This window comes from Lycorma delicatula, chromosome 1, assembly GCF_047948215.1.
Source record: "Lycorma delicatula isolate Av1 chromosome 1, ASM4794821v1, whole genome shotgun sequence".
Classification (NCBI taxonomy): Eukaryota; Metazoa; Arthropoda; class Insecta; order Hemiptera; family Fulgoridae; genus Lycorma; species Lycorma delicatula.
Genome location: NC_134455.1, coordinates 24,166,201 through 24,179,262, shown reverse-complemented (window position 1 = coordinate 24,179,262; position 13,062 = coordinate 24,166,201). Strand labels below are relative to the sequence as shown.

Here is a 13,062-nt window from a genome sequence, read left to right as displayed (position 1 = left end):
ATTAATAGAGCAGAAAAGTTAAATAATGAAATAAACCTCATAAAACATGTAGCGGTGAAAATCAATATGATAACTTTAATAATATTTATAAAAAAACAACTATCAAAACACAAGATAACAAACCAATACATAATAAGACACAAAATAGTGAAAAAATATACATTAAGTATTTATACACTAATAACCTCACTGAAAAAATTTGTAAAATAGCAAATAAAGAATAAATTTACAATAAAGAAATATTTAAACCAACACAATGATTGACAATCCTAATGATTGTAATGATACAACAAATAGATCCTATAAGACTAATTTCTTGAACATTACAGAAATTATAAAAAATAATAAATTAGGTTTATCTAATATGACAGACTATCTAATAAACAATAAACATTCTATTTTACTAGATACTGTATACCTAGAGACTAGCAACTGTGTTTAATTACTGATGGAGGAAATTTTGTGAAAGGAAGGACATCCTTATCCTATGTATGACATGTAGATGTGTAACAACTTTGTAATGTCTTTGAGGAGGATATGCACATTCAAACTAGGTATCATGGGACACAATTGTTATCACATAGATCAATTTTTTACTTTATTTGATCTGAAATACAGGAAATTTATAATATATAATAGTCTTCTCAGGCTACTTGATCACTTCTGAATTTCATTTATAACACAGCCACTACAAAATTAAAAAATATGTAAACAGTCATATATTTATATTTATTTATGCTCGGTTATTTCTTTGTTTGTGCTCAGATTTAGTAACTAGATTTAGAACTTATTACATAGGCTCAAAAAGAAATCCTTCCATACATTCATTACATACATAACTTTACAACATTCATTCTCGCAATCATTTTCTAATGTCTGTATTTATCATACACAGCATTACACTTTGTTTCTAATTTCACTTACTTGAGAATGAAGTCATATGTGTTGTTCAACTTTCTATAAGTTATCAAACCCTCATTCAATGAACATTTCAACGTTTATCCTTGTAACTTCCTTTACAAATCCATTTTCCTTTTTACAATTTACCTTGTTCCCTTCCCTTGGCAAATTCATGAAAGTTAAGAGGAAAATAAGTATTAAATCTGATAAAGGGGTGGTAGATGGATGATTGCTTCATCATTGATGAGAACAACAAAAAAAGTACACTATCTATATGGTCAACACAAACTGAGCAAAATCAACTCTTGCGTGAATAAAATTTACTTATTATGTTATTCAGTTAGTTAAAAAAAGAGGATTTAATTATTGTAATATTATTAATTAATAAATTAAAATAGAATGTTTTAAAGATATTTGATGAAGTATTTATAGTATTATGATTGGGTGAAGTGAAACAGTGAAATCTAGTGAAATTGAAGTCACAAACGTGTACCGAAAAAGCAATTTCAATTGATATCTGAAAGATAATCATCATTTAAAATACTTGTCAGATCATAATTTTAGTACAATTCAAAAATTTAATTCATTTTATTCTACTAATTATATGGGTTATAGTACATAAAATTAAACTTCTACATAAGGCTAGATAAAATTCAGATCTACACAGTCAAGAGTACTGAAAATATTCAGAATTTCCTTACAACTCTAAAATCTACCACATATTAAACTGTTATATTGAATGTTTTCTGTTTGATTAAAGTTGTAGTTTCATTATAAAAAATATCATGAAATGTACACATTAGAATAACAACTGCATCTTGGGTTAGAATATTTCAACTCACTGATATCAATATTTTCAGCTGACAGAAATCTTTATATTGTAAAAGTTTAAATTATGTTTTATTATTTCAATAATAGATATATAATGTAATTATTATATGCATATAATGTAGATTTAATGTGTGATATAATAATAGATAAAATTTATTTAAACAATTTTTTATATTCAAGTTATCTATGTATCAATTAAATAAAGAAAATTAGGAAAAAATTTTTTTTTTCAGGATCCATCAATATTTACAGTTTTGACATGCCCTTCAAATAAATATGGAACAGCATTAGCTGATTTTGTAATATTTCCTCCACGATGGTCCGTACAAGAACACACCTTTCGCCCACCATATTATCATCGTGAGTAGAAAACCTGCATGAGATTATCAAATTATTTTTCTCCCGAATTTGAATTAAATTGCTAATTTTTTTGTTTTACCCAGTAGTTGTAGTTGTTTTAATAATTGCAATTCCAGTTACATATAATTTAGAAAAAAAATGTTAAAGCCCAGTATTGTGTAACTTGCTAAGTATTTTTCTTTAATATTTCATCATACTCATAACTGCAATAACTACTTTAATTCTATTTTATTTTAATTGCTTTTGAATAATGACTTTTCATACTTTATGAATGTTATTCATTATAATCTTACATGACATGCAATAAAGAATAAGGATGAGAACTGGAAAAGATTAAAGTTATATCAGGGATCATATGTCAACAAATTAAATTTATCAAAATGATTTTAGATGTTTAAAATAAGGTAAACATTAAGCAATTGTTTTTATACTCACGTATTATATTTTGAAACAAAAATTGAAGTAAAGATTAAAAGGAAAAGAAAATGGTGTTTATACATCATATAATCAACAATTCTGTTAGTAATATTTCTCAGATTTTGTTGATTATAGTTAAGTCAAATGACTGAACATGTTCTTTCAGTGTTATTGTTTGTTGATGCTTTAAAGTGCTGGTATTAATTTTCCAGGTCATTTTTTTTTGTTTTTCATATAAATCAATTGATCTACCTTTAATAACATATCTTCTCTGTTACTTTTTTTTAATTCTTGTTTTCCTCTTATATTTTATTTTCTCATCTGAACATCATTTTACTGGTACAGTTTTTAATAACTCTAAAATTACTGCTGTTTAAGTACTTTTTTACAAGCTAAAATTTAAATTTGTCTTCATTTCAAAATGTATTTTAACAGGTAACTGCATGAGCGAGTTTATGGGCCTTATTTTTGGAAATTATGAAGCTAAAGAAGATGGATTTCTTCCAGGAGGTGCTTCATTACATTCCATAATGACTCCTCATGGTCCAGATAACCATTGTTTTGAGTCTGCTTCAACTGCTGAACTGAAGCCATGTAGAGTGGCTGATGGAACGATGGTCAATAAGTTAATTCTTTTATTTACTTTATTATACTTTATATATTAAATTTGATCTGTTATATTTTGTAACATATGTATGTTTTTTCCTAACAGTTAGGAAAAAATATATACATATGTACTAATTGCACCTGTTCTGTTTGTATTATTTTATTAAGAATTAATTTAAAGAAAAAAATGTGTTAAAGGAATTGTAGGAAAAATAGTGTTTCAGCTTTATAGTATATGTAATTTAGAAGCTTTGTAACTTTAAAAAAATAATTCTGAAAGTTATGCAATTAAAATATGAGCTTCATTCTCCAACTTTATCAAAATATGAGTGGTTTTTTTTAATTTTAGCAGTACTTGATATATCAAAAATTGATATCTGCCTCTGTAATGAGATTGAAATTATATTTTAATAGTATTGCATAAAAAATAAAAAAGTGTTACAATATAATTGGCAAAAGATAAGATAGGACTTCAGTAAGGCTGCTTTGGTTTACTCTGGGTTCTGTTGTTTTAAGAATAGTAATTTTTATGATTACTATGAAAATTTTTGTCTGTAGTTTTATATTTTTCACTGTGTACTTAGCTATGTATAACAATTTTTTTTTGTTAAGAAATTTTAATTGATTTTTTAACTAAACAAGTTTCAAAAACTTCAAACAAAAAAGGACATTTTTTTGTATCTTAATAAATTTATAAATAGAAGAAGGCTATTTTAATTTTGTTTGAAAACTTATTTTTTGAGAGTAACTACTGACTACTGAGAGAAATATCAACTTCTGCCATAAAACTGCTTCTGAGTTGTCTGTTTATCAATATTATCTAAAAATATAAATTATTATTATTTAAATCTGATATATTTATACTCTCCCTCTATGAATAATGAGACCTTGCCAGTGGTGAGAGGGCTTGAGTGCTCTGTGATACAGAGTAGCTGGACCAAAGGTGCAACCATATTGGAGAGGTATCTGTTGAGGGCCAAACTAAGGAATGATTCCTGAAAGAGGGCAGCAGCTCTTTCAGTAGTTGTAAAGGGCTTAGGTCAGGATGACTTAAACAGCCATATCAAAAATCACTCAATCTTCTGAGTAGTGCACAGCTGAAAACAATGGAAAACTACAGCTATTTGTTTTCCCAAGAAAATATGGCTCTCTGCATTTTCATGTAACAAAGATGGAGGCGCCTTCCGTGGTAAAATATTTCGGAAGTAAACTAGTCCCCCGTTCTGATCTCCTGGTGGAGACTACTAAGGAAGGGGTCCTCAGAAAATAAAAAAAATACATTCTACGAGTCGGAGCGTGGAATGTTAGAAGTCTAAAATGGTTGGTAGATAGAAAATTTAAAAAGGGAAATGGGTAGGTTAAATGTAAATGTAGTAGGAATTAGAGAGGTTCGGTGGGAAGATGAAAACGACTTTTGGTCAAGTGATTAACTCAGCGACAAATAAAGGACTAGAAGGAGTAGGTTTCGTAACGAACAATAATATAGGGAAGAGAGTAGAGTATCTCAAAAAGCTTAGGTTTAGAATCATTGAAATCAGGATAAAATCAAAACCCAAGCCGACAACGATTGTTAGCGTTTATATGCCTACAAGTGCTAGCGATGATGATGATGAGGTAGAGTCTGTGGCAGAGGGTGGTGGGTTAAGTTAGGTTATGACACAAGATGCAGACTGCGAATTAGCGCTCCTAGCACTGGCACTGGCGGTTACGAAGGAAGGTTAGGCCTTGTTCATCAGTCGCGGGTTAGAACTCGGACCGTAAGCATCACACTGCTCCGTTTACGCATGCATCTCCTCCTGGTGCTCGAGCCTCGACGAAGACTTCGCGGTTATGCCTCCTGGTGCAACGGCCACAATGACCAAGATGATCTTCGAGGTACATATTTATTTTATTTACACACGCAAATGCAATTGTTAATATTTTAGAAATTGAGGGCCTGTAGCACCAACACTAGTGCTCTTAGCGGGATGCAAATCCAAGATTGAGGTTAAGTTGCTTATTTAATTCTACCACTGACAATGACGTCACACGTGATAGCAGACGACTACAACAGCTGTACGCCAGTGCTACCAACCTTTCAAATATTAACTAAATAAAATAAAATAAATAATTTTTATTTAAAGAATACAAAATAATTACGTTAGCTACCCTGTGGAATTTCAAATCTCCCGGTCCAATAGGAGGAGGGAAAAGGGAAATTCCTATATGGAGGCTTTGTCTCATGACTAAAATCCTGCAACGAGATTGGCTGTTGGCGTAGTACGCCCACTTTAGCCTATAAAGGTGGATGAAAATTTAATAATATTTGGAGATTGAATGCAAGCATTGGAAAAGACAAGAAAGGAAATATTCTGGGTGAATACGGTCTGAGAAAAAGGAATTAAAAAAGAGGGAGCCGTTTTTTGAGTTTTGCCCGAAGTATAATTTAATAATTGCCAACACCCAATTTAAAAATCATAAAAGAAGAATATAAATATGGGAAAAGCCAGGCGATACTGCGAAATAACAGATAGATTATATCATGGTTAAACAGAAATTTGCAAATTAACTCGTCAACTGCAAAGCATATCCAGAAGCATACATTGATAGTGACCATAATTTAGTGATAATAAAACGTAAATTGGTGTTTAAAAACCTAAACAAAAGGTGTCAGATGAATCGGTAGAACTTAGAGAAGATTGAGGAAGAGGAGGTAAATAAGATTATTGGTGGACATTGCAAGAGATCTGAGTAAAAAATATAAGGTGGAAAATATAGAAGAAGAATGGGAGAATGTTACAAAAATTCTTAAATCAGCAAAAGCGAACTTAGGCGAAACAAAGAGAACCGGTAGAAAACATTGGATATCAGAGGATATATTGCAGCTGATGGATGAACTTAGAAAGTATAAAGAATGCTAGTGATGAAGAAGGTAAAAGAAACTATCAACTATTAAGAAATACTATAAACAGGAAGTGCAAATTAGCAAAAGAAAAGAGTTCAGAAGTGGAAAGAGAAATGATCATTGGTAAAACAGACGGAGCATACAGGAAAGTTAATGAGAATTTTGTGGTACCTAAGTTAATAGGAATGTTGCTTATACTTAAAATTTTTGCAGAGTAATTTATCATATATATATAAATACATATATTCCACACCTTTCTCTAATGGTTAGAGATGCGATTTTTTAAAACAAATGGATTGGACGTAGTGGACCTCCAAGGTCACCTGGCTTAATTCTTCTGGATCACTAAATAAATATTTGAACAGTGTTTATTTCATATATTGTGTGTTTATATATTTCACGATGTTCAAATGTGTTCCCTTTTTATACATAGAATAGGTTGGAGTGAATGTTAGCGGATTTGTGATTTACCCCTACGAGGAGGTCATTACAAAACTTTTTGTAATGGATGCCTCAATTCCCTCCTAATCTGTTAGTTAGCCCCATATTAATTATTTTTTTTTATTTATAAGGTTTTTGAAAAGATATTAATTTCCTAGTTTATATATCATAGCAATAATGGAGGCGCCTTCCTTGGTAAAACATTCCGGAGGTAAAATAGTCCCCCGTTCGGATCTCCGGGTGGGGACTACTAAGGAAGGGGTCACCAGAAAATTAAAAAATAACATTCTACGAGTCGGAGCGTGGAATGTTAGAAGCTTGAAAAAGGTTGGTAGGCTAGAAAATTTAAAAAGGGAAATGGGTAGGACAAATGTGGATATAGTAGGAATTAGTGAGGTTCGGTGGGAAGAGGAAGGCGACTTTTGGTCAGGTGATTTTAGAGTAATTAACTCAGCGTCAAATAATGGGCAGGCAGGAGTAGGTTTCGTGATGAACAAGAAGATAGGGAGGAGAGTGGAGTATTTCAAAACGCATAGCGATAGAATCATTGTAATAAGGATAAAATCAAAACCTAAACCGACAACGATTGTTAACGTCTATATGCCTACAAGCACCCATGATGATGATGAGGTAGAGTGTGTATACGAAGAGATTGATGAAGCAATTAAACACGTAAAAGGAGATGAAAATTTAATAATAGTTGGAGATTGGAATGCAAGCATTGGAAAAGGCAAGGAAGGAAATATAGTGGGTGAATACGGGCTGGGCAAAAGGAATGAAAGAGGGGACCGACTTATAGAATTTTGCACGAAGTATAATTTAGTAATTGCCAACACCCAATTTAAAAATCATAATAGAAGAATATACACTTGGAAAAAGCCAGGCGATACTGGAAGGTATCAGATAGATTATATCATGGTTAAGCAAAGATTTAGAAATCAACTCGTTGACTGCAAAACTTACCCTGGAGCAGACATTGATAGCGACCATAATTTGGTGATAATGAAATGTAGATTGGGGTTTAAAAACCTGAAGAAAAGGTGTCAGATGAATCGGTGGAATTTAGAGAAGCTTGAGGAAGAGGAGGTAAAGAAGATTTTTGAGGAGGACATCGCAAGAGGTCTGAGTAAAAAAGATAAGGTAGAAAATGTAGAAGAAGAATGGGAGAATGTTAAAAAGGAAATTCTTAAATCAGCAGAAGCAAACTTAGGCGGAATAAAGAGAACTGGTAGAAAACCTTGGGTTTCAGACGATATATTGCAGCTGATGGATGAACTTAGAAAATATAAGAATGCTAGTGATGAAGAAAGTAAAAGGAACTATCGGAAATTAAGAAATGCTATAAACAGGAAGTGCAAACTGGTGAAAGAAGAGTGGATTAAAGAAAAGTGTTCAGAAGTGGAAAGAGAAATGAACATTGGTAAAATAGACGGAGCATACATGAAAGTTAAGGAAAATTTTGGGGTACATAAATTAAAATCTAATAATGTGTTAAACAAAGATGGTACACCAATATATAATACGAAAGGTAAAGTCGATAGATGGGTGGAATATATTGAAGAGTTATACAGAGGAAATGAATTAGAAAATGGTGTTATAGAGGAAGAAGAGGAAGTTGAGGAGGATGAAATGGGAGAAACAATACTGAGATCTGAATTTAAGAGAGCATTAAAAGATTTAAATGGCAGAAAGGCTCCTGGAATAGACGGAATACCTGTAGAATTACTGCGCAGTGCAGGTGAGGAAGCGATTGATAGATTATACAAACTGGTGTGTAATATTTATGAAAATGGGGAATTTCCATCAGACTTCAAAAAAAGTGTTATAGTTATGATACCAAAGAAAGCAGGGGCAGATAAATGTGAAGAATACAGAACAATTAGTTTAACTAGTCATGGATCAAAAATCTTAACTAGAATTTTATACAGAAGAATCGAGAGGAGAGTGGAAGAAGTGTTAGGAGAAGACCAATTTGGTTTCAGGAAAAGTATAGGGACAAGGGAAGCAATTTTAGGTCTCAGATTAATAGTAGAAGGAAGATTAAAGAAAAACAAACCAACATACTTGGCGTTTATAGACCTAGAAAAGGCTTTCGATAACGTAGACTGGAATAAAATGTTCAGCATTTTAAAAAAATTAGGGTTCAAATACAGAGACAGAAGAACAATTGCTAACATGTACAGGAACCAAACAGCAACAGTAGCAATTGAAGAACATAAGAAAGAAGCCGTAATAAGAAAGGGAGTCCGACAAGGGTGTTCCCTGTCTCCGTTACTTTTTAATCTTTACATGGAACTAGCAGTTAATGATGTTAAAGAACAATTTAGATTCGGAGTAACAGTACAAGGTGAAAAGATAAAGATGCTACGATTTGCTGATGATATAGTAATTCTAGCCGAGAGTAAAAAGGATTTAGAAGAAACAATGAACGGCATAGATGAAGTCCTACGCAAGAACTATCGCATGAAAATAAACAAGAACAAAACAAAAGTAATGAAATGTAGTAGAAATAACAAAGATGGACCGCTGAATGTGAAAATAGGAGGAGAAAAGATTATGGAGGTAGAAGAATTTTGTTATTTGGGAAGTAAAATTACTAAAGATGGACGAAGCAGGAGCGATATAAAATGCTGAATAGCACAAGCGAAACGAGCCTTCAGTCAGAAATATAATTTGTTTACATCAAAAATTAATTTAAATGTCAGGAAAAGATTTTTGAAAGTGTATGTTTGGAGTGTCGCTTTATATGGAAGTGAAACTTGGACAATCGGAGTATCTGAGAAGAAAAGATTAGAAGCTTTTGAAATGTGGTGCTATAGGAGAATGTTAAAAATCAGATGGGTGGATAAAGTGACAAATGAAGAGGTATTGCGGCAAATAGATGAAGAAAGAAGCATTTGGGAAAATATAGTTAAAAGAAGAGACAGACTTATAGGCCACATACTAAGGCATCCTGGAATAGTCGCTTTAATATTGGAAGGACAGGTAGAAGGGAAAAATTGTGTAGGCAGGCCACGTTTGGAGTATGTAAAACAAATTGTTGGGGATATTGGATGTAGAGGGTATACTGAAATGAAACGACTAGCACTAGATAGGGAATCTTGGAGAGCTGCATCAAACCAGTCAAATGACTGAAGACAAAAAAAAAAAAAAAAAGTTTATATATTTTCTTTCAATTGACCAAATAATATCTAGCACCCAGTACAATTTATCAAGAACAAACACATATGATTAATGAAGCTATCCAGAGCTTTGTAGGTGCTATATGCTTAGCTGTTTGATGCAGGATATAAGTCTGAAGTAACTGTTTTTTACTTGAGCTAAATTTGATGTCATAAACTGCCTAGTCAGCTCTAGGATCATGCTCCTGATAGGCAGTGGGAATTCCAAAATATTGTAAAGTTGAAGCTACCTGGCTGAGGTATGTTTTTGATGCCTATTTTATAAACAATTTTTTTTAGTAATAAGGGCCTGTCTGGTCTCAATTTATGTGGTTGTACTGATAGACAGATTAAAAAAGTATCTTATAACAAATAACTTATTTATATCTTTTATCCCAATTTACAAATGATGTGAGCACTGTTGAAGTAATAAAAGAACAAATTGTTCTTTTAATTTATACATGCATATATAAATATCACTGATTTTGATCCTATTTTAATTTTTCTCTTCAGGAAAACAATTATTGAGATAAAGTTTAATTTTTAATAGAAGCTTTGTTTACACATTTCTCCAGTGATGGAGAGATATCAAGAAGATATAGTTCCTTACTTAAAAATGGTAATGTAGTGTTGCAAGTACCAGTTCTTTTAGATGAAGCTTATATTCATGTATATTTCATTGTTGTTTTAAAGGTACTAATAACCTCGACCTTCCACCATACCAGACCACAGGTTAATAATCTGTTGGATAGTTGAGAAAGCAAACTGAAATATATAACCAAATTCTGGATAGCAAATTTGGATGTTGTTCCACAGCCTGTTTTACTCAAATCTTGTACTGAACTTTTCAGTGAGATATGTTTTAATCTCTTGAGGAAATTCTAACTTTCCATTCATTCATTGATGGAACAATGACTGTGAGAAGCTATTTAAAGTTCATTAGAGGGGATGAAAAACTTTATGTATAGTTATGCTTCTGAACATCTAAGAACTGGTGCAATACAGAATTCTCCAAAGCAGAATACATTCTGCTTTGTATTTTATATACAGAAATTATAAATTATATTTTTTTGTAATTGATCTTAATGTACACATTTATAATTAATTGATGCTTAATACTAATATATTTTTTCTTTATTTTCATTTTACAACAAAATTTAATTGTTTTAATTCATTAAGACATGACCGTACATCATCTGCCAGTTGACATGTATAAATATGTTATTATAATTAACCAGTTATATATTCAATTAAAATACAAATTTTATTTTAGTTTATAGGTTATATTTTCTGTTAATTGTTTATTTTTTAAGCAAGTGGTTTTATAGTCTAAGAACATTTATTGTTAATCTTGGATAAGATTAGCATTAGTTAACCACAGAAAAATATTATTGTTATAACTTTTGACTAATAATAAACTCTATTCAAATAAACTTATTTACTGTTGTGAGTAATTAAAACAACTATTTCAGGCTTAGATCAAAACTACTGTTAAACTATATTCAAAACCATACAGTTTTTGAAGTCATTTGAAATCTCATTTGGTTGCTTATTACAATGAATAATCAATAATTGCATCTTTTCTAAGCTTTTTTTATTTACTTTATTTCTCATGTTATTTTGTACCTTATTTTGAAATATGTTTTCTAGATTAATTAAATAACTTTGACTAGCAGTGAACTTTGATTTCCAGCATAGACGTAACCCATGTAAAATTTGATTACTTTTCAATGTTTTTTGAAATGCATTATACTTTTATCTTTTTATTCTCTAAAATACACTTTACAACAATTATGTGAATTAATATTTTACAGGTGAATCTCAAAATACTTTAAATATTATGTATATGTTAAATAACATATAAACTATTTATTGTACAGCTTCTTGTAACTCGGTTTCATTAGTTAACTAATGCACTGAAGTTCTCATACCTTTTACCTTTTCTTATATATATCAGATATAAACAAAACTAAACATAAAAATGACAGTTTTGTTTTGTTTCATTTAATAAAAAAATTTCATCAGCAATAATCAATGAACACATTAAAATAGCAGAGCACCAATGTTATGTCTTTAAGAGAGACTAAAAACATTATTATGTAAATTTAAAAACATTATTCATGGGAAATCTAATTCAGTTTATTTTATGATTAAATATTAATAGTTTTGCATTATGCTTTACATATATTTAGAAGTAAGATTGATTATAAATTAAATTAGTTCTTTTGTTTTAACTTGTTGCAGGCATTCATGTTTGAAACTTCATTAAATATGACTGTTACTAAATGGGGAGAAAAAACATCTAAAAAACTGGACAGGGATTATTATAAATGTTGGCAAGATCTAAAAAAGAATTTTACTATGAGTGGAAAAATCTAAATAGTTCATCATAACATTTTATTCACTTCATTTGATTTTATTTTCATACTGATAGTGAAGATCTTTTAAAAATATGAAATAAGTCTATTATTGTTAAATAAAACAGAATTTGATGATCTTCAGAAAAAAAATCTTGTGATTTCAAACAAACATTGATTTAAAACCTAACTTTGCTGCAATGATTTTACTTACAATGTTTTCAAATATAATAAAATAAAACTGTTAAGATTTTTTTTTTATTTTGAGTGTTAAATTTTTTAGTTTTTTCTCTACTTCTAAGATAATTAAATTTTTGATCATAAAGTTTCATTAATAGCTGAAGAACAGGCTCATAAATAAGTAAATGTTTAACTCAGATCTCTACATAACAATACAATATTCAATATTAGGAAAATAAGTAATTGTACTTCTAAGTAAAATGGAACTGCACTAGCATTTCCTTGGACTTATCAAGGAAAACCTTAGTGAAACACTGATTAGAGTAGCAACACCACTAAATGAAAATCAGAAAAGTGATTGAAAATATTTTACAGGAAATTATTAAAAATGGATCATAAAATTTGTTTCCCATTGTTATAATATTAAATAATTTTCATTGCTTACTGCTATAGAAGAAAGACTCTTTTAAATGGATTGTTGTTTAATTAAGGTTTTTATCTTAGCATCAAGCAGGATTTAGACAGTACCATTCAACCAAATGTTCAACTAAATGAACAATTTAGAAAATACTTAACAACATACAACTATAAATACTAATGCAACACTAAACACTTACAACATAAAAAATAAATACATACAATACTCATCACTTGGAAAAATTATGTCAGTCTTCTTTGATCTGCAGAAGGCTTTTGATATGACTTGGTGTCAGGGAATAATGCTTCAATTTATGATTAGGACACTTGTGATAACCTACTAACATTACTTTGTAACTCTACGAACATCTGTAATTTTGAAATACAAGTTTATAATAAGTACTTGTTGGAAAACAATTATTGAAAAATTACATACCACAAAGCTCGCCATTGAGTGATATCTTATTTACATGAAACTGATATTAGCCATTCCAGGAGAAATCAACAA

At 30.4% G+C, this 13,062-nt stretch overlaps 1 protein-coding gene across 1 annotated transcript in view; it reads left to right on the top strand.

The window, feature by feature from the left end:
* hgo (homogentisate 1,2-dioxygenase) overlaps positions 1-12,218 on the top strand; it is a 53,142-nt gene extending 40,924 nt beyond the window's left edge. The window contains exons 8-10 of the mRNA XM_075378364.1: positions 1,965-2,091; positions 2,944-3,125; positions 11,845-12,218. Of these exons, the coding sequence (XP_075234479.1) occupies positions 1,965-2,091; positions 2,944-3,125; positions 11,845-11,979 (444 nt within the window). The 3' untranslated portion in view covers positions 11,980-12,218. The remainder of the gene's footprint in view (positions 1-1,964; positions 2,092-2,943; positions 3,126-11,844) is intronic.
* The last annotated feature ends 844 nt before the right edge of the window (positions 12,219-13,062 follow it).